At 43.7% G+C, this 26871-nt stretch overlaps 1 protein-coding gene across 1 annotated transcript in view; it reads left to right on the top strand.

Moving 5' to 3' along the window:
* atad2b (ATPase family AAA domain containing 2B) overlaps positions 1–26871 on the top strand; it is a 117959-nt gene that overhangs the window by 21585 nt on the left and 69503 nt on the right. Inside the window, exons 14-22 of the mRNA XM_084149509.1 lie at positions 1761–1851; positions 1968–2079; positions 2328–2527; positions 3912–4059; positions 4438–4624; positions 4735–4920; positions 21533–21668; positions 24673–24869; positions 25145–25304. Coding sequence (XP_084005635.1) covers positions 1761–1851; positions 1968–2079; positions 2328–2527; positions 3912–4059; positions 4438–4624; positions 4735–4920; positions 21533–21668; positions 24673–24869; positions 25145–25304 — 1417 coding nt within the window. The remainder of the gene's footprint in view (positions 1–1760; positions 1852–1967; positions 2080–2327; positions 2528–3911; positions 4060–4437; positions 4625–4734; positions 4921–21532; positions 21669–24672; positions 24870–25144; positions 25305–26871) is intronic.

Raw genomic sequence — 26871 nt, 5'->3', positions numbered from 1 at the left:
TCAACCTCCTCAGCAGAGAGACACACACACTAGGGTTGGGCGATATTACGACAATGATTGACGACATCGTGACGGGATAGACAATGGTTTAGCCTACTTGAACTTGACTGGCGCCCTGCAGTAAAGAACGGAGTCTCGCAGGGCAGCACAGCAGGGCAGCACACAAGTGACATTGAGTCATTTATTTGCCTATTACCATTTGCTATAGCCTATTTCAATAAATGTGTGATACAGAACGCAGGAGAGGAATGTAGGTCAGACAGAGTGGAGAATTCCACCAAAGCAGTGTCCAGTCAGAAAATATTGTTTCTCTCCATCTCTGTCGGATGCATGGGCATTAGGCTATAGCTTAAACCTATTAAAAATATATATATATAACGTACACTCCTTAACTATCTTGTGTTTAGCTTCTTTTTTTATTTTTACCAAGCCTATATTACCTTCTCTCTCCGTTCGATAGGCTATGAATATCACTGAAGGCTACACTCTCTGTTCGATAGGCTATGAATATCACTGAAGGCTACACTCTCCGTTCGATAGGCTATGAATATCACTGAAGGCTACACTCTCCGTTCGATAGGCTATGAATATCACTGAAGGCTACACTCTCCGTTCGATAGGCTATGAATATCACTGAAGGCTACACTCTCCGTTCGATAGGCTATGAATATCACTGAAGGCTACACTCTCCGTTCGATAGGCTATGAATATCACTGAAGGCTACACTCTCCGTTCGATAGGCTATGAATATCACTGAAGGCTACACTTCATCATTTTATGTATGGATTTCTCCTGGTCAAACAATGAATCTCAAAGTTATTTGAAGCCTAAGACTGTAAGGTAGCCAGGAGACTAATAATGAGAGACAATAAATAAAATCTAATGACAAGTTTAATCTTATTAAGAAAGATGTGATCATGCGGGCTGGGAAAATCCCTCCATGCGAGGTTGAAAACCAAATGGCCAATAACCCGTCCTCATTCCTCCTACTGGCCTTATCATACAAGCTTTAAGACAAGTTGAAGTTATGAACAGTAGCTTATTTCCCAAATATTCTAGCCTATGAAGGTGTTGTCCTGAAGTTGTGGCTTACAAGAATGAAAGTCTATACAGCCTAGGCATAGGCTATTCTCAATCACAGCTTTATGATGATAGAACAAACAATATTATTTATTTGTCTGTTATTTTGAGGCAAACAAAGCAATTATTATCCAGTTGTGAAGACTAGACTGCTTCTATCCAGCCCGTGATGTCACTACGGTAAGACGGCCCGTTCCTCACTGCTCCATCACAGCGCGCCACACACACAAACCTGCTCCATGCTGAAGCCCGTCCACCAGAAAGGACTATTAGAAAAATATTTGCCCGCACTTACCCTCTGCCCAGGCTTTCAACAACAGTATCTTTCGTCATGATTCGTCCAGTTTCATTCAATTACGCCCTATAGCCCATCTGTCGTTTTAGTAGAGTTTCAAAAATAGGGTTGGCCAATAGGGGGCGATAACATCACAATGTTTTATGGTTACATAATCACAATAGGGTTGGGCGATGTCAACCTTTTGCGCGCACACACACACACACACACACACACACACACACACACAGAGGGAGACAGCCGGCAGAGAGAGATTTTGGTGTCCAAAAACCCACTGGTGTGAGCAGGGTCGTTTTATTTATTTATTAAACATTTCTCTCTCCCTTTATTTCTCTCTCCTTCTTTCTGTCTTTCTCTTTCTTCGTCTTTTTCTCTCTGTCCCTAGGCCCGAAGGCAAATCCTTGAGATCCACACTCGGGACTGGAACCCCAGACTGGCTGAGCAGTTTGTGGACGAGCTGGCCGAGAAATGTGTCGGTAAGAGAGACTGACTTATATTTACTTACATTTATTAACGTTTACAACTTTAACTTTATGTTTAGTCTACTTCCTTTTCTGTTCATTCATTTAACCCGTCCACTCCCTTGCTCCAGGTTACTGCGGCGCCGACATCAAAGCACTTTGCACAGAGGCGGCCCTGGTGGCACTGCGCCGGCGATACCCCCAGATCTATGGCAGCAGTGTTAAGCTGCAGCTGGATGTCAGGTAACCATGGAGAGGAGGAGAAGTCTGTATTAATAGACAGGAATCCATCATCTTGTCTGTATGGGGCGAATCCTAACTTCCACTTAAGTTTAATTTCCATGTAGCCTCCCATTGACATCAAAGCATGGTTAATACAACGTTTGACTGAAGTGGAAGTTAGAATTGTCCCCTAACTCTTTATAATCTGCTGACACTGAATTTATATTCTGGATCAAGTATTGATTTATTGATCTATCTGTCTCTATCAGTACCATCGTGCTAGGGCCTGGGGACTTCAGCCGCGCCCTGCGTACCATCGTCCCAGCCTCCCAGAGAGCCCAGGCCCCTCCAGGCCGAGCCCTGGCCCCCAACATACGCCCCCTACTGGCCAACACACTGGCCACAGTGCTGGAGGTCCTGCTCCGAGTCTTCCCCCATGCAGAATCACAGCACAGGGAGAGTAGAGGAGGTACGGGATTGCTCTTTCTGTCCATCTGTCTCTTTTTGCCTCCTCTTTTTCCCCTCTCTCTTCCTCTCCTCTTCTCTTCTCTTCTCTTTTTCTCTCTCTCTCACACCCCATATCTGCTGGGAGTTGTACTGTCTCTCATGCTTATTTAATAACTTCCATTTAGCACTCCACAGTCCTCCCTAATAAACCATGATGTCTCTACTAATAAGACCAGAGCTTTCTCAATTTTTTTTCCCCCTTGCTGGAGCAATTTCTGCTCAAGGGGCTGTTAATATAAGTTATTTTAAATTGTAAGGACTTGAACATATTTTTGTAGACATATTATAAAACTTCACATCCGGCTTCTTCACCTGCGGGGTCGTCTGAGACCAGCCACCCGGACAGCTGATGAGGGTTTGCACCACCAAAGGATTTCTGCACAAACGGTCAGAAACCGTCTTAGGGAAGCTCATCTGCGTGCTCGTTGTCCTCACCAGGGTCTTGACCTGACTGCAGTTCGGCGTCTTAACGGACTTCAGTGGGCGAATGCTCACCTTCGATGGCCACTAGCACGCTGGAGAATTGTGCTCTTCATGGATGAATCCCGGTTTCAACTGTACCGGGAAGATGGCAGACGGCGTCTATGGCGTAGTGTGGGCGAGCGGTTTGCTGATGTCAACATTGTGAACAGAGTCCCCCATGGTGGCGGTGGGGTTATGTTATGGGCAGGCATAAGCTACGGACAATGAACACAATTGCATTTTATTGTTGACAATTTGAATGCACAGAGATACCGTGACGAGATCCTGAGGCCCTTTATGATAACGCATAGCACCATGTCGCAAGGATCTATACACAATTCCTTGAAGCTGAAAATGTCCCAGTTCTTCCATGGCCTGCATACTCACCAGACATGTCACCCATTGAGCATGTTTGGGATTCTCTGGATCGACGTGTACGACAACATGTTCCAGTTCCCGACAATATCCAGCAACTAAGCACAGCCATTGAAGAGGAGTGGGACAACATTCCACAGGCCTCAATCAACAGCCTGATCAACTCTATGCGAAGGAGATTTTCACGCTGCTTGAGGGCAAATCAGATACTGACTGGTTTTCTGATCCACGCCCCAACTTTTTTTTTAAGTATTTGTGACCAACAGATGCATATCTGTATTTCCAGTCATGTGAAATCCATAGATTAGGGCCTAATTTATGTATTTCAATTGACTGATTTCCTTTAAATGAACTGTAACTCAGTAAAAATCTTTGAAATTGTAGCATGTTGCGTTTATTTTTGTTCAGTGTCAATCCAACATCTGAGTTTTGATGTCAGTTTTATTTCTAGGCGGCACACACAGTTTGTCTGACAGTATTTCCTCCTGTCCTTCCTTCCTTCCTACTAGACGTTGACAATCATCTGCTAGAGGAGGAGTTCAGTGAAGACGAGACAGACGTAGCAGCTCCCTCCATCTACAACCTACAGCCTGGATCCCCAAAGACACACACACACCCCTCCTCTACTGCACACACACCCTTCCTACACTTCACCACGTGAGTCTGACTGCAGAACACACCTAGCCTCTACCCATAGACACACACACCCAACTGTATCATGGCATTTTATTGCCACCTTGTGGCCACAAGTAGAATGACAGGAGTTAAGTCGAAGTTAAACCATTAGTCATCCTTCAGTCCTGTCATCAATACAGGAGAGGGAAGAGAAATGTTCTCTATTAGATTCACATCAATCTAGGAGGAACCTTATCTGCTATAGATGGCTAATATGTTTAAATATTATGAAATATGATTATGGACATTATAGTCCTCTAACAGTTTTATCAATCAACTGGAGACTGATAGCCTATTTGGTAATGTAAGGACACATTTAAAAGATAGAAGCTGATTATCCCTCTCTTCTCCTCCCTCCAGATCAGCTCTCCATCAGCCCACGTCGTACCGGCCTCGACTGCTGCTGGCGGGTCCCCCCGGCTTGGGACAGGGTTCTCACCTGGCCCCTGCTGTGCTACACCACCTGGACAAGCTGTCTGTCCACTGCCTAGACCTGCCCACACTCTACTCTGTCAGCGCCAAGACACCCGAGGAGTCCTGCGCTCAGGTAACACACACACACACTTCTACATATATAAACACACACACACATTCATACAGATCGCAAATATACATATCGCAAATGTATGATGTCTGGCTGTTGTGTGTGTCCGTCAGGTGTTCCGTGAGGCGCGTCGGAGCGTGCCCAGTGTGGTGTTCATGCCTCATATCTGTGATTGGTGGGATTCGGTTAGCGACACTGTAAAGAATACCTTCCTCTCTCTGCTCCAGGACGTCCCCTCTTTCACCCCCCTCCTCATCCTCGCTACCACAGATACCTGCTACACACAGCTACCACAGGAGGTAGGCTAAACACACCAGGGTTTCCATTAGCCGGTAATAGCCGGCTTTTTGCTGATACAATTTTTATAAATGAAAAGCCGATAAACTGGCACAGGCCAATTGCCTGGTAAAATAAAAAAAAATCCCATTGCAAAACTAGCAAAGTAAATTTCCTGACGAAAATGTCCACCACTGTGTTATTTTTGGCCTTGAATCCATGAAGTTTTACGATAATTACCACTGTTTATAGTTTAAACGTTTTTAAGAATGTGAAGTTAGGATAGCCTGAACATGAGAAAGTTGGTTTGGTGTCTTTAGCTTAAACGGTTCGATTTGCTGTAGGTGAGTTATTTTATTCTAATTTACATAATTCAATTTGATAAAGATTTAAGAATTTTAAGTTAGGATATTTAACAAACTTTAAAGTACTATTTTTAGGAAAGAGTGGTTTGCGTGCAGGAAGCAGGCGTGCTAGGATCGACAGTTCTGGTCACCTAGTGATGGGAGATAGTCCCAGTTCAGAAGCAGCATTACTTTACAGACGGAGTGTAGCCTACCCTAACAGACAAATACCATTCCCAACATCGCCCAACATCAGTGCCCGACCTCACTCATGCTCTTGTGGCTGAATGGAAGCAAGTCCCCACAGCAATGTTCCAACATCTAGTGGAAAGCCTTCCCAGAAGAGTGGAGGCTGTTTTAGCAGGAAAGGGGGGACCAACTGAGATGTTCGACAAGCAGGTGTCCACATACTTTTGGTCATGTAGTATATTGTGTACCTATGGTTCTCATTTAAACCCATGTTTATGCACATTTAAAATCGTTATAGTTCAAAAAGTATACATATCTTCAGAAATCCTTTGACAAGCAATCTAAGTAGGGGCAGTCTGAACATCTCAACGTTGATCTGGAGTTGATCACTTAAACGGTGAAAGTCTGTGGGCATTATTTTGCCATTGAAATGCATTGGGCGCTCATTTAAATATTGTTATAGTTCAAAAAGTATAAATGCTATAAAACATTTTTTTTTCAAGCAATTCCGATTTGGGGCAGTCTGGACATTTGGAAGTTGGTTTCGTGTTAATAGCTTAAATCGTTTAAGCTCTAGAGCGGGCTAGAGAAATTAAAAAATAATGACTATTTGCATGCACACCAATTAATTAAGACTACAAGAGATAATCTAGAGGTGTGCTTTGCCTTTGGGGGGGGGGGGCAATGCGAATAGTCCGGGTAGCCATTTGATTAGCTGTTCAGGAGTCTTATGGCTTGGGGGTAGAAGCTGTTAAGAAGCCTTTTGGACCTAGACTTGGTGCTCTGGTATCACTTGCTGTGCGGTAGCAGAGAGAACAGTCTATGACTAGGGTGGCTGGAGTCTTTGACAATTTTGAGGGCTTTCCTCTGACACCGCCTGGTATAGAGGTCCTGGATGGCAGGAAGCTTGGCCCCAGTGATGTACTGGGCCGTACGCACTACCCTCTGTAGGGCCTTGCAGTTGGAGGCCAAGCAGTTGCCATACCAGGCGGTGATGCAACCAGTCAGGATGCTCTCGATGGTGCAGCTGTATAACTTTTTGAGGATCTGAGGACCCATGACATATCTTTTCAGTTTCCTGAGGGGGAATAGGCTTTGTCGTGCCCTCTTCACGACTGTCTTGGTGTGTTTGGACCATGATAGTTTGATGTGAACACCAAGGAACTTGAAGCTCTCAACCTGTTCCACTACAGCCCCTTCGATGAGAATGGGGGCGTGCGCAGTCCTCTTTTTTTATTTATTTTTACTCCTGTAGTCCACAATCATCTCCTTTTGTCTTGATCACGTTGAGGGAGAGGTTGTTATCCTGGCACCACACGGCCAGGTCTCAAATCAAATCAAATTTTATTTGTCACAGATACATGTTTAGCAGATGATATAGCGGGTGTAGCGAAATGCTTGTGCTTCTAGCTCCGACAGTGCAGTAATATCTAACAATTTCACAACATATACACACAAAACTAGTAAGGAATGGGATTTAAGTATATATATATATATATATATATATATATATATATATATATATATATGGACAAACAATGACAGAGTGGCATGGACTAAGATACAGTAGAATATTATAGAATAGAATGCAGAATATACATATGAGATGAGTAGTGCAAGATAGGTCTCTGAATTCCTCCCTAGAAGGCTGTCTCATCGTTTTCGGTGAACAGGCCTACCACAGTTGTCGTCGGCAAAGCTGATGATGGTGTTGGTGTCGTGCCTGGCCATGCAATCATAGGTGAACAGGGAGATTCAGAGCCTATGAGCAAAACATCTGTCAGACAGTGTGAGAGCTACAGCTTCTGTAACAGTTTATTTGTTGCTGCTGGAATGAAACGTGCTTTTATAAGCCTGATCATTGCGTAGCAATTCTAAATGCAATCACGTGTTTTGAAGGCCACAACTGGTAATTTGAAGCGTGCTTCCCATTTCAAGTGCATATAGGCAACGGTAGGCAGGATTCAGATCGTCATGCACTACTTTGCAATGAGCTGGAGGCAGTAAGCATTTTGAAAACATACAGTGCTATGAAAAAGTATTTGCCCCCTTTCTAATTTTCTCTGCTTTTGCATATTTGTGATACTGAATGTTATCAGATCTTCAACCAAAACCTAATATTAAATAAAAATTACATATTTATTTCATAAACAAAGTTATGCAACACCCAATTCCCCTGTGTGAAAAAGTTATTGCCCCCTTACACTCAATAACTGGTTGTGACACCTTTAGCTGCAATGACTCCAACCAAATGCTTCCTATAGTTGTTGATCAGTCTCTCACGTCGCTGTGGAGGAATTTTGGCCCACTCTTCCATGCAGAACTGCTTTAACTCAGTGACGTGTGGGTTTTCAAGCATGAACTGCTCGTTTCAAGTCCTGCCACAACATCTCAATTGGGATTAGGTCTGGACTTTGACTAGGCCATTCCAAAACTTCCAATTTGTTGCTTTTTAGAAATGTTCATGTTGACTTGATTGTGTATTTTGGATCATTGTCTTGCTGCATGACCCAGCTGCGCTTCAGCTCACAGACGGATGGTCAGACATTCTCCTGTAGAATTCATGATTCCTTCTATTAAGGCAAGTCGTCCAGGTCCTGAGGCAGCAAAGCATCCCCAAACCATCACACCACCACCACCATGCTTGACCTTTGGTATGATGTTCTTACTGTGGAATGCAGAGTTTGGTTTTCGCCAGGCATTACTGGAACCATGTCGTCCAAAATTGCTAAAAAGCAACAACATGATCTGTTGCATCAGCTTCATTGCTTAAAATTGTGTGTGTATATGTGTGTGTGTGTGTGTGTATATATATATATATATATATATATATATATATATATATATATATATATATATATATATATATATATATATATATATATATATATATATATTTATTAGGGGTGTAACGATTCGTTTTAACAACGATTCGATTTGTATCACGATTCGTGGTTGTCGATACGATTCAAGGACGATATTGGTTCATTTAGAACGATACGATCCGAAACGATTCAGTGACTTGAAATCGATTCAGTAACCTTTTAGCCAAAAAATTCAACCAGTGTGACTGAAATAAATACCTGGATTCTGGACAGTGCAGGTGAAGTTTCCTAGATTCCTGTTTCTTGTAAGGACCGCAATGGTGGCTTGATAATTTCTCGCTCGTCGGCTTCTCCTCTGTAGTCCGCCATGCTATGTTTTGTTGTCTTGGCGCCTTTGCGCTGCTGCTGGCGCGATGACGTCACGGATAGGCAGACTGAATCGAGTAATGTTTAAAGCCTTTATCATTAAAAGTGCTAAGAAAAAACATCCATATAAAGTCTTACGTGCTTAAATCCAATGGGTTATTTCCTAGTATCGATACAATCGATTTATTACATTTTAAAACGATGTTAGATCGATATATGTTGTCCAAAAGGCCAACTCGCCGAGCACAGATCGATGTAGTTGGATCATAGGAATATAAATCGATACATCGATGTAGTAGATGGATCGTTACACCCCTAATATATATATATATATATATATATATATATATATATATATATATATATATATATATATATATATATATATATATGGGTCGTGGCTGGGTCTTCCAGCATGACAATATATATATATATATATACACACACACACACACACACACACACACACACACACAGTGGGGAGAACAAGTATTTGATACACTGCCGATTTTGCAGGTTTTCCTATTTACAAAGCATGTAGAGGTCTGTAATTTTTTTATCATAGGTACACTTCAACTGTGAGAGACGGAATCTAAAACAAAAATCCAGAAAATCACATTGTATGATTTTTAAGTAATTAATTTGCATTTTATTGCATGACATAAGTATTTGATACATCAGAAAAGCAGAACTTAATATTTGATCCAGAAACCTTTGTTTGCAATTACAGAGATCATACGTTTCCTGTAGGTCTTGACCAGGTTTGCACACACTGCAGCAGGGATTTTGGCCCACTCCTCCATACAGACCTTCTCCAGATCCTTCAGGTTTCGGGGCTGTCGCTGGGCAATACGGACTTTCAGCTCCCTCCAAAGATTTTCTATACGGTTCAGGTCTGGAGACTGGCTAGGCCACTCCAGGACCTTGAGATGCTTCTTACGGAGCCACTCCTTAGTTGCCCTGGCTGTGTGTTTCGGGTCGTTGTCATGCTGGAAGACCCAGCCACGACCCATCTTCAATGCTCTTACTGAGGGAAGGAGGTTGTTGGCCAAGATCTCGCGATACATGGCCCCATCCATCCTCCCCTCAATACGGTGCAGTCGTCCTGTCCCCTTTGCAGAAAAGCATCCCCAAAGAATGATGTTTCCACCTCCATGCTTCACGGTTGGGATGGTGTTCTTGGGGTTGTACTCATCCTTCTTCTTCCTCCAAACACGGCGAGTGGAGTTTAGACCAAAAAGCTATTTTTTTCTCATCAGACCACATGACCTTCTCCCATTCCTCCTCTGGATCATCCAGATGGTCATTGGCAAACTTCAGACGGGCCTGGACATGCGCTGGCTAGAGCAGGGGGACCTTGCGTGCGCTGCATGATTTTAATCCATGACGGCGTAGTGCGTTACTAATGGTTTTCTTTGAGACTGTGGTCCCAGCTCTCTTCAGGTCATTGACCAGGTCCTGCCGTGTAGTTCTGGGCTGATCCCTCACCTTCCTCATGATCATTGATGCCCCACGAGGTGAGATCTTGCATGGAGCCCCAGACCGAGGGTGATTGACCGTCATCTTGAACTTCTTCCATTTTCTAATAATTGCGCCAACAGTTGTTGCCTTCTCACCAAGCTGCTTGCCTATTGTCCTGTAGCCCATCCCAGCCTTGTGCAGGTCTACAATTGTATCCCTGATTACCTTACACAGCTCTCTGGTCTTGGCCATTTTGGAGAGGTTGGAGTCTGTTTGATTGAGTGTGTGGACAGGTGTCTTTTATACAGGTAACGAGTTCAAACAGGTGCAGTTAATACAGGTAATGAGTGGAGAACAGGAGGGCTTCTTAAAGAAAAACTAACAGGTCTGTGAGAGCCGGAATTCTTACTGGTTGGTAGGTGATCAAATACTTTTGTCATGCAATAAAATGCAAAGGAATTACTTAAAAATCATACAATGTGATTTTCTGGATTTTTGTTTTAGATTCCGTCTCTCACAGTTGAAGTGTACCTATGATAGAAATTACAGACCTCTACATGCTTTGTAAGTTGGAAAACCTGCAAAATCGGCAGCGTATCAAATACTTGTTCTCCCCACACACAGTGGGGAAAAAAGTATTTAGTCAGCCACCAATTGTGCAAGTTCTCCCACTTAAAAAGATGAGAGGCCTGTGACAGACAAAATGAGGAAAAAAAATCCAGAAAATCACATTGTAGGATTTTTAATGAATTTATTTGCAAATTATGGTGGAAGATAAGTGGCTGACTAAATACTTTTTTCCCCCACTGTATACATACATGCATACATACAGTGAGGGGAACAAAGTATTTGATCCCCTGCTGATTTTGTACGTTTGCCCACTGACAAAGACATGATCAGTCTATAATTTTAGTGGTAGGTTTATTTGAACAGTGAGAGACAGAATAACAACAACAAAATCCAGAAAAATGCATGTCAAAAATGTTATAAATTGATTTGCATTTTAATGAGGGAAATAAGTATTTGACCCCTCTGCAAAACATGACTTAGTACTTGGTGGCAAAACCCTTGTTGGCAATCATAGAGGTCAGATGTTTCTTGTAGTTGGCCACCAGATTTGCACACATCTCAGGAGGGATTTTGTCCTACTCCTCTTTGCAGATCTTCTCCAAGTCATTAAGGTTTCGAGGCTGACGTTTGGCAACTCGAACCTTCAGCTCCCTCCACATATTTTCTATGGGATTAAGGTCTGGAGACTGGCTAGGCCACTCCAGGACCTTAATGTGCTTCTTCTTGAGCCACTCCTTTGTTGCCTTGGCTGTGTGTTTTGGGTAATTGTCATGCTGGAATACCCATCCACGACCCATTTTCAATGCCCTGGCTGAGGGAAGGAGGTTCTCACCCAAGATTTGACGGTACATGGCCCCGTCCATCGTCCCTTTGATGCGGTGAAGTTGTCCTGTCCCCTTAGCAGAAAAACACCCCCAAAGCATAATGTTTCCACCTCCATGTTTGACGGTGGGTATGGTGTTCTTGGGGTCATAGGCAGCATTCCTTCTCCTCCAAACACGGCGAGTTGAGTTGATGCCAAAGAGCTCGATTTTGGTCTCATCTGACCACAGCACTTTCACCCAGTTCTCCTCTGAATCATTCAGATGTTCATTGGCAAACTTCAGACGGGCCTGTAAATGTGCTTTCTTGAGCAGGGAGACCTTGCGGGCGCTGCAGGGTTTCAGTCCTTCACAGCGTAGTGTGTTACCAATTGTTTTCTTGGTGACTATGGTCCCAGCTGCCTTGATATCATCATTGACAAGATCCTCCCGTGTAGTTCTGGGCTGATTCCTCACCGTTCTCATGATCATTGCAACTCCACGAGGTGAGATCTTGCATGGAGCCCCAGGCCGAGGGAGATTGACAGGTCTTTTGTGTTTCTTCCATTTGCGAATAATCGCACCAATTGTCACCTTCTCACCAAGCTGCTTGGCGATGGTCTTGTAGCCCATTCCAGCCTTGTGTAGGTCTACCATCTTGTCCCTGACATCCTTGGAGAGCTCTTTGGTCTTGGCCATGGTGGAGAGTTTGGAATCTGATTGATTGATTGCTTCTGTGGACAGGTGTCTTTTATACAGGTAACAAGCTGAGATTAGGAGCACTCCCTTTAAGAGTGTTTTATTTATTTTTTTATTTCACCTTTATTTAACCAGGTAAGCCAGTTGAGAACAGGTTCTCATTTACAACTGCGACCTGGCCAAGATAAAGCAAAGCAGTGCAATAAAAACAACAGAGTTACATATGTGGTAAAAAACATAAAGTCAAAAATACAACAGAAAATATATATACAGTGTGTGCAAATGTAGCAAGGTATGGAGGTAAGGCAATAAATAGGCTATAGTGCAAAATAATTACAATAGTATTAACACTGGAATGCTAGATGTGCAAGAGATTATGTGCAAATAGAGATACTGGGGTGCAAAAGAGCAAAATAAATAACAATATAGGGATGAGGTAGTTGGGTGGGCTAATTTCAGATGGGCTGTGTACAGGTGCAGTGATCGGTAAGGTGCTCTGACAACTGATGCTTAAAGTTATTGAGGGAGATAAGAGTCTCCAGCTTCAGAGATTTTTGCAATTCGTTCCAGTCATTGGCAGCAGAGAACTGGAAGGAATGGCGGCCAAAGGAGGTGTTGGCTTTGGGAATGACCAGTGAGATATACCTGCTGGAGTGCAGACTACGGGTGGGTGCTGCTATGGTGACCAATGAGCTAAGATAAGGCAGGGATTTGCCTAGCAGTGATTTATAGATGGCCTGGAGCCAGTGGGTTTGACGACGAACATGTAGTGAGGACCAGCCAACAAGAGCGTACAGGTCACAGTGGTGGGTAGTGTATGGGGCTTTGGAGACAAAACGGATGGCACTGTGATAGACTACATCCAATTTGCTGAGTAGAGTGTTGGAGGCTATTTTGTAAATGACATCGCCGAAGTCAAGGATCGGTAGGATAGTCAGTTTTACGAGGGCATGTTTGGCAGCATGAGTGAAGGAGGCTTTGTTGCGAAATAGAAAGCCGATTCTAGATTTAACTTTGGATTGGAGATTCTTTATGTGAGTCTGGAAGTTGAGTTTACAGTCTAACCAGACACCTAGGTATTTGTAGTTGTCCACATCCTCTAGGTCAGACCCGTCGAGAGTGGTGATTCTAGTCGGGTGGGCGGGTGCCAGCAGCGTTCGATTGAAAAGCATGCATTTAGTTTTACTAGTGTTTAAGAGCAGTTGGAGGCTACTGAAGGAGTGTTGTATGGCATTGAAGCTCGTTTGGAGGTTTGTTAACACAGTGTCCAATGAAGGGCCAGATGTATACAAAATGGTGTCGTCTGCGTAGAGGTGGATCTGAGAGTCACCAGCAGCAAGAGCGACATCATTGATATTTACATTTACATTTTAGTCATTTAGCAGACGCTCTTATCCAGAGCGACTTACAGTTAGTGAGTGCATACATAATTTTTTATTTTTCATACCCCCATGGGAATCGAACCCACAACCCTGGCGTTGCAAACGCCATGCTCTACCAACTGAGCTACATCCCTGCCGGCCATTCCCTCCCCTACCCTGGACGACGCTGGGCCAATTGTGCGCCGCCCCATGGGTCTCCCGGTCACGGCCGGCTACGACAGAGCCTGGATTCGAACCAGGATCTCTAGTGGCACAGCCTTAGACCACTGCGCCACTCGGGAGTACATATACACGGAGAAAAGTGTCGGCCCAAGAATTGAACCCTGTGGCACCCCCATAGAGACTGCCATAGGTCCAGACAACAGGCCCTCCGATTTGACACACTGAACTCGATCTGAGAAGTAGTTGGTGAACCAGGCGAGGCACTCATTTGAGAAACCAAGGCTATTTAGTCTGCCAATAAGAATGCGGTGGTTGACAGAGTCGAAAGCCTTGGCCAGGTCGATGAAGACGGCTGCACAGTACTGTCTATTATCAATCGCGGTTATAATATCGTTTAGGACCTTGAGCGTGGCTGAAGTGCACCCATGACCAGCTCGGAAACCGGATTGCATAGCGGAGAAGGTACGGTGGTATTCGAAATGGTCGGTGATCTGTTTGTTAACTTGGCTTTCAAATACTTTCGAAAGGCAGGGCAGGATGGATATAGGTCTGTAGCAGTTTGGATCTAGAGTGTCACCCCCTTTGAAGAGGGGGATGACCGCGGCAGCTTTCCAATCTCTGGGGATCTCAGACGTTATGAAAGAGAGGTTGAACAGACTAGTAATAGGGGTTGCGACAATTTCGGCGGCTAGTTTTAGAAAGAAAGGGTCCAGATTGTCTAGCCCAGCTGATTTGTAGGGGTCCAGATTTTGCAGCGCTTTCAAAACATCAGCGGTCTGAATTTGTGTGAAGGAGAAGTGGGGGGGGCATGGGCAAGTTGCAGCAGAGGGTGCAGAGTTGGTGGCCGGGGTAGTGGTAGCCAGATGGAAAGCATGGCCAGCTGTAGCAAAATGCTTGTTGAAATTCTCGATTATTGTAGATTTATCGGTGGTGATAGTGTTTCCTAGCCTCAGTGCAGTGGGCAACTGGGAGGAAGTGCTCTTATTCTCCATGGACTTTACAGTGTCCCAAAACTTTTTGGAGTTAGTGCTACAGGATCTACATTTCTGTTTGAAAAAGTTAGCCTTTGCTTTCCTGACTGCTTGTGTATATTGGTTCCTAACTTCCCTGAAAAGTTGCATATCGCGGGGGCTATTTGATGCTGTACTCCTTATCTCAGCTCGTTACCTGTATAAAAGACACCTGGGAGCCAGAAATCTTTCTAATTGAGAGGAGGTAAAATACTTATTTACCTCATTAAAATGCAAATCAATTTATAACATTTTTGACATGCGTTTTTCTGGATTTTGTTGTTATTCTGTCTCTCACTGTTCAAATAAACCTACCATTAAAATTATAGACTGATCATTTTTTTGTCAGTGGGCAAACATACAAAATCATTAGGGGATAAAATACTTTTTTCCCTCACTGTGTGTATATGTGTATATATATGTATGTGTGTGTGTGTGTGTATATGTATGTATGTATGTATGTGTATATATGTATGTGTATATATATGTACAGTGGGGGAAAAAAAGTATTTAGTCAGCCACCAATTGTGCAAGTTCTCCCACTTAAAAAGATGAGAGAGGCCTGTAATTTTCATCATAGGTACACGTCAACTATGACAGACAAAATGAGGGGAAAAAATCCAGAAAATCACATTGTAGGATTTTTAATGAATTTATTTGCAAATTATGGTGGAAAATAAGTATTTGGTCATATCAAAAGTTTCTCAATACTTTGTTATACACCCTTTGTTGGCAATGAAACAGGTCAAACGTTTTCTGTAAGTCTTCACAAGGTTTTCACACACTGTTGCTGGCATTTTGGCCCATTCCTCCATGCAGATCTCCTCTAGAGCAGTGATGTTTTGGGGCTGTCGCTGGGCAACACGGACTTTCAACTCCCTCCAAAGATATTCCATGGGGTTGAGATCTGGAGACTGGCTAGGCCACTCCAGGACCTTCAAATGCTTCTTACGAAGCCACTCCTTCGTTGCCCGGGCGGTGTGTTTGGGATCATTGTCATGCTGAAAGACCCAGCCACGTTTCATCTTCAATGCCCTTGCTGGTGGAAGGAGGTTTTCACTCAAAATCTCACGATACATGGCCCCATTCATTCTTTCCTTTACACGGATCAGTCGTCCAGGTCCCTTTGCAGAAAAACAGCCCCAAAGCATGATTTTCCACCCCCATGCTTCACAGTAGGTATGGTGTTCTTTGGATGCAACTCAGCATTCTTTGTCCTCCAAACACGACGAGTTGAGTTTTTACCAAAAAGTTATATTTTGGTTTCATCTGACCATATGACATTCTCCCAATCCTCTTCTGGATCATCCAAATGCACTCTAGCAAACTTCAGACGGGCCTGGACATGTACTGGCTTAAGCAGGGGGACACGTCTTGCACTGCAGGATTTGAGTCCCTGGCGGCGTAGTGTGTTACTGATGGTAGGCTTTGTTACTTTGGTCCCAGCTCTCTGCAGGTCATTCACTAGGTCCCCCCGTGTGGTTCTGGGATTTTTGCTCACCGTTCTTGTGATCATTTTGACCCCACGGGGTGAGATCTTGCGTGGAGCCCCAGATCGAGGGAGATTATTAGTGGTCTTGTATGTCTTCCATTTCCTAATAATTGCTCCCACAGTTGATTTCTTCAAACCAAGCTGCTTACCTATTGCAGATTCAGTCTTCCCAGCCTGGTGCAGGTCTACAATTTTGTTTCTGGTGTCCTTTGACAGCTCTTTGGTCTTGGCCATAGTGGAGTTTGGAGTGTGACTGTTTGAGGTTGTGGACAGGTGTCTTTTATACTGATAACAAGTTCAAAGAGATGCCATTAATACAGATAACTAGTAGAGGACAGAGGAGCCTCTTAAAGAAGAAGTTACAGGTCTGTGAGAGCCAGAAATCTTGCTTGTTTGTAGGTGACCAAATACTTATTTTCCACCATAATTTGCAAATAAATTCATAAGAAATCCTACAATGTGATTTTCTGGATTTTTTTCCTCAATTTGTCTGTCATAGTTGACGTGTACCTATGATGAAAATTACAGGCCTCTCTCATCTTTTTAAGCGGGAGAACTTGCACAATTGGTGGCTGACTAAATACTTTTTTCCCCCACTGTATGTATGTATGTGTGTATATATATATATATATGTATATATGTATATGTATATATGTATATATATATATGTATATGTGTGTGTGTGTGTGTGTGTATAAATAAATAAATAAATGAATAATGTGTAGCCTAGGCCTACTGGTTATATGAATTTGGGCTGTATCGTCCCACAGTCTGTTTGAAATAGGCTTTTTCTTTCTCGCACAGAGCGACAAGCTGACCAATAGAATAGGTAAACTTTTCTACTATGGGGGATAGTTGATTGACATGGGCTAGTGATTTTGCTGTTCGTTACTCATGTTGTTGGCTGAGGAAAAGTAATGCAGTTATTCTAAGGTTTTCAAAGTGTGCATCGAATTCGGTAAGAAGGACGCACGTCGTTACATCCTCAAGTTACATGTTCTGTTAAGATTAATTACCATAATCTAAATGTGATTTCTGTCATTCTGAGCACCGTGGGTGGACGCCCTAATCCGGTTACGCACCCAATGGGTCAGGTAAATTTCTCAAATGTCCGTTAAATTAAAATACTACCCGGCACCACATTTCCCCGCGCACACACAATCTTTTCTCTCACTTTCCTTAATTTTGTTATCTCTCCCTTTGTCTCCTCTCCCTCTCTCATTCTCTCTGCCTCTCTGTCATCCTGCATCTATCATTCCCTTCTCCCACTATACATAGTGCCAGCTCTGAGTTAGTCCACTCATTAGGGGTTATTTATTTATTTATTTTATTTTACCTTTATTTAACTAGGCAAGTCAGTTAAGAAGAAATTGGCGTGGTGGTCCCAGCTGCCAGTCTCCCCAGCACATGTCTGGAATCCATGCCCACGTAAACAGCATCTGTGCTGGGCTGCAGCTAGGAGTGGGTGAGCTGGAGGTAGAGTGATGGTAGTTGCTGAGGGTGGGTAGTTAAGGGGGTGTCTGAGGCTGATCAGAGTGCCTTCAAGCTGGGCTAGAGGTGGGTCAATGTGGGGGTGGTGGGAGAAGTATGGAGGTTGGAGGTTAAAGGGGCTTGTAGGGGGTCTTTGTGCCCTATCAGAGTGAATCATTGCTGGGCTTCAGAGGCAGAGCGAGTTCCAGTGTGTGGTCCGGAGGTCTGTCAGCCTTGTCACACTTCTGTAGAATCACCCATGTCCCCAACACACACACACACACACACTAGTCCCCCACTCGTGGAACTGGCAGGAGTATGCGGTAGTGCTGATGGCAGAAGTGTGTGTGTTCAAAACGCATGAACAGCAGGCACAGCCAACACAAGTATGGTGGCAACACCATTGATTAATCTCCAATCAATAAACCAATCAATGAGCAGTAGCTGCTTCTGAAGTACAGAATGTATCTGTCTATATTGTAAAGGCCTGAGAGACACCCAGAGATCTCAGCTGTCATTGAAAAAAATGGCAACAGACAGACACACACACTATTTTAGTCTCTTTGTTTGAAGCCTTTAGTTTAGAGGGCATGAAGGGTGAAACCAAGAGTCCATTTTGGGTTCTTAGAAAACAATGAATGCCCTCTCCAATCATGTTGACTGGATTGGGGAGAGGGTGTTTTTGTCTAGATGGGATATAGTTTATGTCAGAATTGACTTTTCGTAGCAGGTTAGGAGAATTAATGTAGCAGGTTAGGAGAATAGGGTTAAGGTTAGGAAAAGGGTTAGGGTTAGCTAAAATGCAAAACAATTCTACTTCGACGTCAATTTGACATTGTATCCCGACTAGCAATGACCGGGAGAGGTAATCCCCCTCCTTTTTTATACTAGTCTTTTAGCTGGTGGCGAGGCTATAATCAAGCTGCAATTCAATGGAGCATTTGAACACACAAACACGCGCACACACTCAACAATACCGAATCAACTCATCTCGAACTGTATTGTTCATTTCTCTTTTTAAAATGTGTTTATCGATCGATTCATGTCTGTCTCTTCTTTGAGTGGCAGCACTCTCTTGTTCACTACAGAAAAGGGGGGGGTGGAGGGAGGGAGAGAAAAGCGAGCAGGGAGAGAGCTGAAGGAGCGGAGGGAGAGCAATACCATTTTTATTTTAGCAGACCAAAGGATTTGTTATTTTTCCAGAGCAGTAGAGGCTCCGCTTGGCTTTGCTGCTGCTGTGCGCCACTGATCCTCAGCCAGATAGCCCTCTCCTCTCTCTATCTCTCTTTCCTCTCTCCTCTGTTCATCCCTTTCTCCGCTGTTCCTCCGCACATCCCTGCATACTCCACGGCCTTCCTTGGAGTAAAATCATTACCGTGTGTGTGTGTGCTGCAGACAGAAGCTCCCCTGCTCTCGGTCTCTCTTTCTCCCTAACGCACCTCCCTCCATCCCTTTCTCCCTACCTCCCTCTATTCCTTTCTCTCTCCCCCATGAGTCTTTGGCCAAGAGATGGGGAAAGAAAGGAGAACAGAGGGAGAGAGAAAGAGAAAACAAACTAACTTGTCAAAGAGAAAGAGAGAATCAATGTGAGAGACAGAGGAAGATATGGTAGGAAGTGAACAGCAGGCTGTGGAATAGAAGCTGTGTAAGCCCGCCCTCCTCTCAGGGTATTCTGCACAGTGATTGGATGACAAGCTCTTTTGAACACATTCTCCACATGGAAGTCTAGGGTTGTGTACTATACAATCGGTTAACTATGCTTGCCAGATGAGTAACATTTCCTGAGACCTGAAGACTCATACGCCTAGGCTTTAGCTCAGTTGGCTAACGTGTTCCTGTTGCTGACTGGCGTTCAATACCAGGTTGGACCTTTTGGCCCAGTAGTTGTCTCTCTGTACTGTTAGTCTTGTTGAGTCAGTGTATTTACTAACTTCCCCAAACCCACTCTGAAGTACTTGTACAAACAATTTGATTTCTCCTAAGGCCTCTGATCGCAACTCATGAACACTGCATTCATAGAAACAACACATCTTTGAGACATGTACACACACACACACACACCAAAGGAGCTGGGATGGGGGCTTCTCTCTCTTGCTCTATCGCTCCCTCTACCTACCTACTCAACATTTAACTCCAGGCAACAGACAGAAAGTTGAAGAGACTAAAATGGACAGGTTTGGACAACCTGAATAAAACACAAACATGAAGTTGTTGCCCAGATGCCAGTTAGTATAAGCATGAACAAACACTAGACATTGACTTAAGCTAGCTGAAGCAGAACCAGACAGAAGCTAAAGGCACACAGCAAAAGTTGTGTACAAGACAAGTCCTGGGCCAGGTTTCCAAAAAGCATCTTAAGGATAAGTTCATTGTTAGAACCTTCGTAGGAACATCGTTAAATCTCCAAGCTGTTTCCCAAAACCATCGTTATTAACGTTGCACTTGAACATGTTGGTAATCTAACGCTTGCCTCAGACCACTCGTGGGTCGTTAGATGCCCCCCTCGTCACTATATAAACATCTCCATTACACGTAGAGTTGCATGGTTTATCCGTCTCTCTGTAACCGCCAGTAACTTCAGGACAAAGTGGACTACAAATACAAAGTTGCCAATGTCTTTGCAATTGATACAAACAAGCGACATGAAAACCGAGATGACTGCATTAAAATATAAACAGTAGTCTATAGGCCTATTTCAATCATATTGAAAGACATTTCATGTTCAATCAATTGATTTCTATGTTGCTACTGTCTATCATTTGACTCAATATATTTCATGGTGTAGCCTAACGTGCGCAATGATGTGCGAAATCGGTTATTTAGTGAATTTTTATTGGGTAAGCATTAGAATAAGCCACCTCAATATTTGCAGCCGTAAATGGTAATATCTCTCTAGGATCTGATCCGTAGTCAGTATTGTGAAATAATTATGTTAAATTAAGATTTGATTGGAGAAAGCTGATCTATAGATCCTATCAGTATCGACACATTCTCCAACAACGCACTTAGCGACCGTTCTCTCTGTGTGGTGTTTTGGGAAACGCATGTTACATCTTTGGCCGTTGTAGAAAATATGCATTGTTAGAATTTAGGCTTACAAGTGTTTTATCTCTATCGGGAAACCGTGCCCTGTTCTGTTAACTTGTCTAACACACACACACACACACACACACACACACACACACACACACACACACACACACACACACACACACACACACACACACACACACACACAAGAGGTCTAGTCGTAGCAGCTAGACAGACTGACAAGCTAACATTGACGGCCAATATCAAAAAACCCATCGATCCTCTTCATGGAACACAGGTTTGTGTTTATCCTTCATCTGAAATTCAGCATTTCTCATTGCCTCAGAATATTGATATTTGCTCCCTCTCGGCATTGTGGAGCTCTTTTGGGAACCGCTAATTTAATCTTTGAGCTTTGAAAAGTAAAGTTATGGAAAGTGAATGGCTCAACAGTAACAAAGCAACATGTGTTGAATAAAGCAGGAGAATATATTACTGTGATATTGTTTTACAGATAAAGAGAAGATCCCACACATTGCTATTTACAGTACATGCTCCCAAATGTAGTTTGTGACAACGTGGGCGAACCTTTGTTTAATGGGTTGGAGGCACTGTCCTACCGCCTTATTAATTCAACACCTGTCTACTGCTACTGACCTTGACACTTCAAAACAATTGTCTTCAATATTACATTGGCTTTTCCATCAACACCAAGTCTGGACAAATCCAATACAAATATTCTGATCCCATACACCAGGCACAAATCCATTGGATATAGTGGAAATGAGCTGTTTCTATGGTTTTGTTCATACAGTGGAGTTGTTGTCTCTCCCAGGTGAAGTTGATGTTCCAGAGGACGTACGGGGAGGTGGTCAGTCTGTCTCCACCTGGAGAGGAGGACAGACGGAGGTTCTTCACTGACCTGCTACTGGTACAGGCTGCTAGAGCGCCGCTACACAGGAGACACACAGGTACTATGCATTCATACACGCACGCACAGAAACATACAGGTTATTACACACACACACACACACACACACACACACACACACACACACACACACACACACACACACACACACACACACACACACACACACACACACACACACACACCAGGGTTGGGTTCATTCCATTTAAATTCCAGTCATTTCCGAAAGTAAAACAAATTCCAATTGACATTTTTCTCATTGAAAAGAATTGGAATGGGAATTTCAGTGTACCTTATGAATCTTCATCTTGGTTTCATCTTGTCTTTCCGTTTCCTCTCTCCTGACACACATATTGCTCAAACCATCGTACAGCTCAATTTCTCTTTGAGCTGTTGAATCATTGTTACATTTTTCCTTCACTTGGAAAATATGCATTCCATTGCCTAGTAAGAAGAATGTAACAGGAGGGTTGACTAGTAGCAACGGCACAGCACCTGTAGTACTCAATCTCTCTCTCCCCATCTCCCCCTACGATACTCTCCCCCTACGATACTCTCCCCCCAACCTCCCTCATCCCACCATACTCTCCCCTCTATTGCCCCCTACCATTAACTTCCCTATTCTCTCCTCCAGCCTCCCTTTCCCCTCTGTTCCTTCTCCGTGTGAGAGAGCTGTCCACGTGGCTTCCATGGCACAAGGCTTTCAAATGGAAATACAGCAAGAAATGCCGATCGCAGTATCCTCATTGATGCAAAGCAGGGGTCCAACACATACAGTACCAGTCAAAAGTTTGGACACACCTACTCATTCAAGGGTTTTTCTTTGTTTTTACTATTTTCTACATTGTAGAATAATAGTGAAGACATCAAAACAATGAAATAACACATGGAATCATGTAGGAACCAGAAAAGTGTTAAACAAATCAAAATATATTTTATATTTGAGATTCTTCAAAGTAGCCACCCTTTGCCTTGATGACAGCTTTGCACACTCTTGGCATTCTCTCAACCAGCTTCACCTGAAATGCTTTTCCAACAGTCTTGAAGGAGTTCCCACATATGCTGAGCACTTGTTGGCTGCTTTTCCTTAACTCTGCGGTCCAACTCATCCCAAACCATCTGAATTGGGTTGAGGTCAGGGGATTGTGGAGGCCAGGTCATCTGATGCAGCACTTCATCACTCTCCTTCTTGGTCAAATAGCCCTTACACAGCCTGGAGGTGTGTTGGGTCATTGTCCTGTTGAAAAACAAATGATAGTCCCACTAAGCCCAAACCAGATGGGATGCTGTGGTAGCCATGTTGGTTAATTGTGCCTTGAATTCTAAATAAATCACAGACAGTGTCACCAGCAAAGCATCATCACACCACCTCCTCCATGCTTCACGGTGGGAACAACGCATGCGGAGATAATCCGTTCACCTACACTGTGTCTCACAAAGACGCAGCGGTTGGAACCAAAATCCTCCAATTTGGACTCCAGACCAAAGGGACCGATTTCCACCGGTCTAATGTCCATTGCTCGTGTTTCTTGGCCCAAGCAAGTCTCTTCTTATTGGTGTCCTTTAGTAGTGGTTTCTTTTGTAGCAATTTGACCATGAAGGCCTGATTCACGCAGTCTCCTCTGAACAGTTGATGTTGAGATGTGTCTGTTACTTGAACTATGTGAAGCACTTATTTGGGCTGCAATTTCTGAGGCTGGTAACTCTAATGAACTTATCCTCTGCAGCAGAGGTAACTCTGGGTCTTCCTTTCCTGTGGCGGTCCTCATGAGAGCCAGTTTCATCATAGTGCTTGATGGTTTTTGTGACTGCACTTGAAGAAACTTTCAAAGTTCTTCACATTTTCCGGATTGACTGATCTTTATGTCTTAAAGTAATGATGGACTGTTGTTTCTCTTTGATTATTTGAGCTGTTCTTGCCATAATATGGACTTGGTCTTTTACCAAATAGGGCTATCTTCTGTATACCACCACTACCTTGTCACAACACAACTGATTGGCTCAAACACATTAAGAAGGAAAGAAATTCCACAAATTAACTTTTAACAAGGCACACATGTTAATTGAAATGCATTCCAGGTGACTACCTCATGAATCTGGTTGAGAGAATGCCAATAGTGGGCAAAGCTGTCAAGGCAAAGGGTGGCTACTTTGAAGAATATATTTGGATTTGTTTAACACTTTTTTGGTTGCTACATGATTCCATATGTGTTATTTCATAGTTTTGATGTCTTCACTATTATTCTACAATGTAAAAAATAAAGAAAAACCCTGGAATGAGTAGGTGTGTCCAAACTTTTGACTGGTACTGTGTGTGTGTGTGTGTGTGTATATATATTTACGCACGCACACGAATACACACACACGCAAACAGACACACACGGCCTCATTGACGCGCGGCAGGGGTTCCCACTCTCCTCTCTTTGGGGGTTCCCCCTGAATAAAACAGCAGCCCTACTTCCATCAAGGGCTGCTTGTAGAGGGGTGAGGGAGGCTGGGGAGAAGCAAGGGGGAGAGAGGGAGCCCGCTATGAACCCAGCACTATTACCCATAATTACATTCACAGTTGAGCGTTAGTAAGCAGGACGGATGATGATGCTAATGTGAAGCAGGACTATCGCTGTGCCTGAGGCGAGAGGGAGAGGAGAGGCAGGGTAGAATTTTCACACTATCAGAAGTCAAGAAAAGGCAACTGCCATATTGCTGTCCAATCCTTCTCCTTTTTCCCTCTTTGCGTCCAATCATTTCACATGTGTCCAGGGGTTAGAGGTTGATTTGAAATGTATCACACATATTACTCTGTGGGCAGAGACTGGGGGTTCAGGGATTTTGCTGATGGGTTGATGATGATGATGATGTGTTTAGAAAGAAATCAATGCTTCGTTTTTCCCCCGCCTGTATGTGTGTCTCACCTCAGCTTTCCCCCATGGATCAGCCTAGAGTAGAAGATCCGAAGGGGGACCCACTCTAACACACACCGCTCTCTTTCTTGCTCTCTCGCTTGCTCCCCCCCCCCCCCCCCCCCCCCCCCCTTATCTCTCTAGCCCTGCGGTGTGAGGAGGTGCTACCGGTAGCAGAGGCCCTGGACGCCAGGGTTCTCTCCCCCGAGGAGCAGCGCCGTCTATCCGACCAGGAGGAGAACACTCTGAGAGAGCTGCGTCTGTTCCTCAGGGACGTCACCAGGCGCCTTGCCGTAGACAAACGCTTCAACATCTTCAGCAAACCTGTCGACATCGAGGAGGTGGGCAACAACACAGAGATGGCTTGTTGATGTAGATATGGTGGTATACCTCACTAGATATAGTAATAGAAAGATGGGAATGTGGCACCCTAGGAAGGTTGCATCATGAATTGAGTCCTTTCGCCCCTCTCCCTCTCACCTCTGTCTCTATTTGAGTGTTGCACTGATTGTAGTGAATTGACACTGCTGAACCAATTTTTCTGAACTGATTTTGATTTAAATGGAGTCAATAGCACCAGTTTAAGTTTACTGTCTCTCCTTTCCCTCCCTTTTAGGTGTCAGACTACCTGGAGGTGATCCGTCAGCCCATGGATCTGTCTACTGTCATGACAAAGATAGACACCCATAAATACCTGACGGCCAATGACTTCCTGGTGGACATAGACCTAATCTGCAGCAATGCCCTGGAGTACAACCCTGACAAGGACCCCTCAGGTACACATGGAGGGATTAAGGTGTTGGCTATGCCCCACTGGCACCCAATTCCCTTCATATTGCACTACTTTTGGCCAGGGCCCTATTCCCTATATAGTGCACTACTTTTGACTAGAGCCCTATATGCACTGGTCAGAAGTAGTGCACTATGAAGGGAATAGGGTGCCATTTGGGACTCAGATTGTATACTTATATAACTCGTCTGGTGCACCGCTCGGGACTAACAGAATGTAGACTACCGGTAATGTTACCAGCAACATAAAAGTCAGTAGTAACATTATAGTTATGAAGACATCCACATTTGGATACGTGACTAGCGTGTAGATCTAAGTATGTGTCTAGCTTGTAGATCCAATGATGTGCCTAGCTTGTAGATCTAAATACGTGACTAGTTTGTAGATCCAAATATGTGACTAGCTTGTAGATCCAAATATGTGACTAGCTTGTAGATCCAAATATGTGACTAGCTTGTCAGTCTTGAGTGATTCAGTGTCAGTTTCTCTGACTTCCGTTAGTACGCTGCAGCTATGCAACATGGTGGCATGCAAGGTTTATCTAGTCAAGCCTAGCTCTGTCTTGTGTCCAACCAACCTAAACATTGTTTAGTCACAGTCACACAACAGCAATTATCAGTACTTTCTTCTACTGCCATTTCCATACATGTATGATGACACAGGAGAATTGAAATCCCAGCCATTCATCTGATACATTTGACTGTGATAAAACTAATTAGATGTAACAGATATGAGTCTTATTCATTATGATTCATGAAAGTGCTCCAAGGCAGTGACAGAACTTGGAATTGGTTTTCTTTCTTCACTCAACTTGAAATCATATGCACAGTGAGACAGAAACCCCTAAAAGCGCAAACCCCTAAAACTATCATCGCCCCCAGCTTAATATCTCTGCTGTTTCTCTCTGCAAAGCTGCATCTGCATGAAAAATGTATCATTTCTCAGTCGTCCATTTCAATCCAGTTTTATCTCAGCCTCTTCCACTGTTACCACCAGTGTAGCCAGATAAAAGCAAAAAGCACTTCACACACACTACACTACATTACTACCCACACACCCTGAGAATAGCCTCACAGCAGGGGCCACGTGCACACAATCTCACACACACACAATCCCACACTTCCACGTGTTGAAGACTTGCGAAAAAAGTATTGTCAAATCAATTAGAATAGCATACATTATTTAAACACGCAGGCTGTGTTGGTGTTTAAATTAAAGTAAAGGTTGCATGTATGTATGGATTCAGGCTTATGAATAATTCCCAAGCCGTGGGAACGAATGTAGTGGGAAAAACACGCTAAGCACTGAAGTTCCCGCTGTGTCTGTCAGAATGGAATAACTATGCTGTGGCAATAATTGAAAGCCATAACGATGGAAGCCTGGAGACTTACGACCCGACAACCAATCAATTCAAATTAATCTCCCTGGAATACTGTAAATCTGTGCGCCCACTAAACCAAAGGAGGTTATTTCTTACTGCTTGCTACTCAGTTAAATGTAGATTTACAATCACGCACGCCCCCGCATGCGCACGCTCACACACACGCACGCTC

This window comes from Coregonus lavaretus (genome assembly GCF_964263955.1).
Source record: "Coregonus lavaretus genome assembly, chromosome: 31".
In the NCBI taxonomy this organism is placed as follows: Eukaryota; Metazoa; Chordata; class Actinopteri; order Salmoniformes; family Salmonidae; genus Coregonus; species Coregonus lavaretus.
Note: the sequence above shows the minus strand (reverse complement) of the source record. Positions and strands in the feature narration are given on the sequence as shown.